Consider the following 5,000-nt stretch of genomic DNA (forward strand, 5'->3'; position numbering starts at 1 on the left):
TAGAGAATCAGACAGGATATTAAATATTAAATATTAAGTAAGTGAAGAGTGTGTAGATTTCCTCACCTGCTTGCAAGAGACACAACAACTACATGCAGGTAAATATTCTTAGGAAGCACCTCTCTCAACTGAGACACAACAGAACAGAGAAATTCCACGAAAGTGTTAATAATCAATCACACACACACACACACACACACACACACACACGCACACACACACACACACACACACCAGGGTTAAGAGAGCAACCCGAGCGCTTACCCAGTGATGTGTGATGTTTCGAGCCTCGTATGCGGTTGAGATGGGTTTGTTATAGCTGCGGATGAGGAGCAGAGCTCTAAGCTCATACAGAGACCACACTGAAACAGGAAGTTTACACTTTAATACTAAACCTTCCCACAATCCTGTTCCTGCAGCGACCTGAACCGATCAGCTGTTACATATAAACACTACAATCATTTAAAAAAGTGCTGCTGCTTCTGGGAATTATCTTTTATATTTTACCTTCTACTTAAAGTTATTTTATAAAAATATTAAAAAAGTCCAAGTGTAAGAGGCGGGTGTACAGTTTTATATCTCGCTGAGAACCAAATGTCCCCACAAGGATAGGAATCTCTGACAGTTTCACAGAAATGTTTTATTTAAAAAAAAAACTAAAGAGCTGAAATTTTTCATTGTGGTTACGGAGGTTCAGAAGAAGAAGAAGAAGAAGAAGAAGAAGAAGAAGAAGCTTACCGTTAGATTTAGCTGTAGCATAGCATTAATTAGCTGTATTAATAATTATGACAATCAGAATCAGAATCACCTTTATTTATTATATTTATATATAATATAAAATAGTATTTATATACCTACAGTATTTATTACTGGTGCTCAGTATAACAAGAAATAAAAAGAATATTAATAATGTAAACCTTGTGAGGCGAGATAAGAAAAGTAAAAGAGAAAAGAGAAAGTTATAAATGAGAAGCATAATTATAAAGAAACTATAAAGCTATGAAAACTGTGAGCATAAATATAAAAATATAAAAATGTAGGAGAATAAAAACAGAGACATTATCTGGACACTAGTGCAGATGCTCACAGTTTGAGGTGAGTAAGGTGCAGTACAGCAGTCTGAGATGTGTGTGTTAATGTAACGCGTATGAAACAGAAATGTAGGTCTTTAAGTTCTCACGAGGACAGATTGTGTGTGTGTGTGTGTGTGTGTGTGTGTTTACCGCACTTGACTGTAGGGTCTGTTACAGGTGTGCAGTGAGTCATGAGCCACACGTGTCCGTGCCACTTGATGACGTCACCGTCGGTGCAGGTGTTGGTGGCGATCTCGTGCACGCTGCGCGCTCTGCCCCACACCCTGAACATGCTCACGCTCCCCTGCAGGTTGGTGCCGCTCTCTATCTCCATGTTGTCTCCTACGTAATAATGCGCAGCCCCGAGCGTGAGCGAGCCTCCGCCCGCCAGCCCGCACGCGCCGCCGTCTCGGCCCGGTTCCGCCGCTCCCTTCCTCACCACTAAAGCCCTGCCGTCGATGACGAGCACGAGCTGACCGGTCGAGCAGGACCACGCGATGCACACAGAGTGCCAGTCTCCCACCGTGAGCGTGTCCTCCATCATCCAGCTCGTTCCGAACAGCTGGACCTGCAGCTGCAGCGCGCGGCCCCCGAACCCGAGCTCCACGCGGCTGCGTTTGGGGTGCAGGTAGGTGAAGGCGCTCCACACCGAGCTGTTGATGCTCCTCTTCACGTTCACACACACCGTGAACTCGGACAGAGACGGTAAAGACTCATTCTGTTTCAGACGCCAGTACTGGCAGCTCGTGCGCTCGAGGACCACCGTCTTCCCCCATAAGATCTCTGACACTGCAGGCAGAACCCTCAGAAACATTATTATTATTATTACTATTATTATTATTATTACTATTATTATTATTATTACTATTATTATTATTATTATTATTTGGTTTCAGATCAGGGCTCTTGCTCTGTCCTTTTTAAAACTTTCTTTTCCAGACTTATTTTTAAAACTTTTCTTTTTGTTTTTAAAGCGTCAGATGGAAAGAGAAACCAGTAAATGTGGTGTGTGTTAGAGCGGCTGTGTTAGTGCACAGAATAAACAGAACTTGAGTGTCTTGAGGGTTTATTACTCTGGTAACAGAACAATCATATCTGTAATATAATAAATCTGGAAATGAGTGACTTTCAGTTATGATTTATTTTATGTTATATATCATAGTGTTGCTGTACACACTCTGTATGCTAGCACTCACATTAAAGCGACTGTAAGTGATTTTTAATAACACTTCAGTCCTAAAACATTCTTTGTATCCTGTCCAGGTGACAGGTCAGGACACTTCACATCGCTTCCCCTGTACCTGTACACCTGGACACACAACAACTAAACAACAACAACAACTAAACAACAACAACAACTAAACAACAACAACAACCACGTGTCCCGTGCCTTTTCCAAATTAACCAGGGTTTAGTGTTTTTCTGGTGTGAACGCGTATTTACAGCAGTTCACACCAAAATAAGCTGGAGAGCATGGAGCTTGGGAAACATGAATTTTATATATTTAAATTATACGTCACATTAAATAAAATATTAAATAAAATTTACCTTTAAAAACATAAAATTCCAAATTACACCTCACAGTTTTGAGATTTTAAGAAAACAGAATTCTAAATCTTAACAGTTTAAACCTGAAAAACATGAAATTTATGTAAATTAAACCAAATGTGAAGATTCTCAGGTTAAAGTAAAAGTTCAGTGTGTAAATTAGTGAGACTAAAAGACACTAATATTTGTGTCAGGGATTGATTGTGAGTGTCGCTTGCTGTGAGGAAAGTTCACGTCATCGTGTCACACTCACTGTAATTCTGTCAGAAATGTAAACACACATTCACCTTTGTAAATAAAATAAAATATATTATATACCTGCATCTGCCGCACATGTGACGCGCAGGAACAAGACGACGAAACACAGACCAACACCGAGCATGACTGCTGCAGGAGAGAAGAAAACACACACACACACACACACACACACACACACATCATCATCATCATCTACGATAAAAGAAAACATGATGATGAGTGAAAGCTTCAGAATAATAAGAGTTTCAGGAGTCGACTTCTCCTAAAGAAAAGGACAAATATAATAACACACTGAGAACTTCCCATATTCTGTGGAACATCTCTGGGTTTATGACAGTGGTGACACACACACACACTCACACACACACACACCGTGTTTTAATTAAATCATCCTCACAAAGGACGCAAAATGATCACACTTACATAAACACTGTCAGTGTATTAAAATCTGATCTAAACGTGAACGTAGCGTTCAGTCCCGAGGTCTCTGTATATCAGAAATCTAGATACAATAAGATGTATTCATCTGTATATATAATATGAATACACTTATAACTGCTGTAAGGACTGATATATGTGTATGATGATATGATCATTAAATCTGATATAGTGTGTGTGTAATAATGTATAGTGTGTGTGTGTATTAGAGTATAGCGTGTGTGTAACAGCGTATAGTGTGTGTGTGTAATAGTGTGTGTGTGTAATAGTGTATAGTGTGTGTGTAATAGCATATAGTGTGTGTGTGTAATAGCGTATAGCGTGTGTGTAACAGCATATAGTGTGTGTGTAACAGCGTATAGTGTGTGTGTGTAATAGTGTATAGTGTGTGTGTAACAGCGTATAGTGTGTGTGTGTAATAGTGTATAGTGTGTATGTAATAGAGTATAGCGTGTGTGTAATAGCGTATAGTGTGTGTGTAATAATGTATAGTGTGTGTGTGTGATAGAGTATAGCGTGTGTGTAACAGCGTATAGTGTGTGTGTAATAATGTATAGTGTGTGTGTGTGATAGAGTATAGCGTGTGTGTAACAGCGTATAGTGTGTGTGTGTAATAGTGTATAGTGTGTATGTAATAGAGTATAGCGTGTGTGTAATAGCGTATAGTGTGTGTGTAATAATGTATAGTGTATGTGTGTAATAGAGTATAGTGTGTGTGTAACAGCATATAGTGTGTGTGTGTAACAGCGTATAGTGTGTGTGTGTAATAGTGTATAGTGTGTATGTAATAGAGTATAGCGTGTGTGTAATAGCGTATAGTGTGTGTGTAATAATGTATAGTGTGTGTGTGTAACAGCGTATAGTGTGTGTGTGTAATAGTGTATAGTGTGTGTGTGTAATAGTGTATAGTGTGTGTGTGTAATAGTGTATAGTGTGTGTGTAATAGAGTATAGCGTGTGTGTAATAGTGTATAGTGCGTGTGTAATAATGTATAGTGTGTGTGTGTAATAGAGTATAGCGTGTGTGTAACAGCATATAGTGTGTGTGTGTAACAGCGTATAGTGTGTGTGTGTAATAGTGTATAGTGTGTGTGTAACAGCATATAGTGTGTGTGTGTAACAGCGTATAGTGTGTGTGTGTAATAGTGTATAGTGTGTGTGTGTAATAGTGTATAGTGTGTGTGTAATAGAGTATAGCGTGTGTGTAATAGTGTATAGTGCGTGTGTAATAATGTATAGTGTGTGTGTGTGATAGAGTATAGCGTGTGTGTAACAGCGTATAGTGTGTGTGTGTAATAGTGTATAGTGTGTATGTAATAGAGTATAGCGTGTGTGTAATAGCGTATAGTGTGTGTGTAATAATGTATAGTGTATGTGTGTAATAGAGTATAGTGTGTGTGTAACAGCATATAGTGTGTGTGTGTAACAGCGTATAGTGTGTGTGTGTAATAGTGTATAGTGTGTATGTAATAGAGTATAGCGTGTGTGTAATAGCGTATAGTGTGTGTGTAATAATGTATAGTGTGTGTGTGTAACAGCGTATAGTGTGTGTGTGTAATAGTGTATAGTGTGTGTGTGTAATAGTGTATAGTGTGTGTGTGTAATAGTGTATAGTGTGTGTGTAATAGAGTATAGCGTGTGTGTAATAGTGTATAGTGCGTGTGTAATAATGTATAGTGTGTGT

At 38.9% G+C, this 5,000-nt stretch overlaps 1 protein-coding gene across 5 annotated transcripts in view; it reads right to left on the bottom strand.

The window, feature by feature from the left end:
* LOC113538250 (adhesion G-protein coupled receptor G4) overlaps positions 1-5,000 on the bottom strand; it is an 18,799-nt gene that overhangs the window by 12,569 nt on the left and 1,230 nt on the right. For all 5 annotated transcript variants that reach the window (XR_008304576.1, XR_008304575.1, XM_053241481.1 and 2 more), the window contains exons 2-5: positions 2,940-3,008; positions 1,224-1,862; positions 265-362; positions 67-128 (exon numbers count right to left, since the gene is read on the bottom strand). Coding sequence is in view for 3 of the 5 variants with exons in the window: in XM_053241481.1 (XP_053097456.1) it covers positions 67-128; positions 265-362; positions 1,224-1,862; positions 2,940-3,003 (863 nt within the window). In the remaining 2 variants the exon portion in view is untranslated. The remainder of the gene's footprint in view (positions 1-66; positions 129-264; positions 363-1,223; positions 1,863-2,939; positions 3,009-5,000) is intronic.

This window comes from Pangasianodon hypophthalmus, chromosome 17, assembly GCF_027358585.1.
Source record: "Pangasianodon hypophthalmus isolate fPanHyp1 chromosome 17, fPanHyp1.pri, whole genome shotgun sequence".
Taxonomy (NCBI): Eukaryota; Metazoa; Chordata; class Actinopteri; order Siluriformes; family Pangasiidae; genus Pangasianodon; species Pangasianodon hypophthalmus.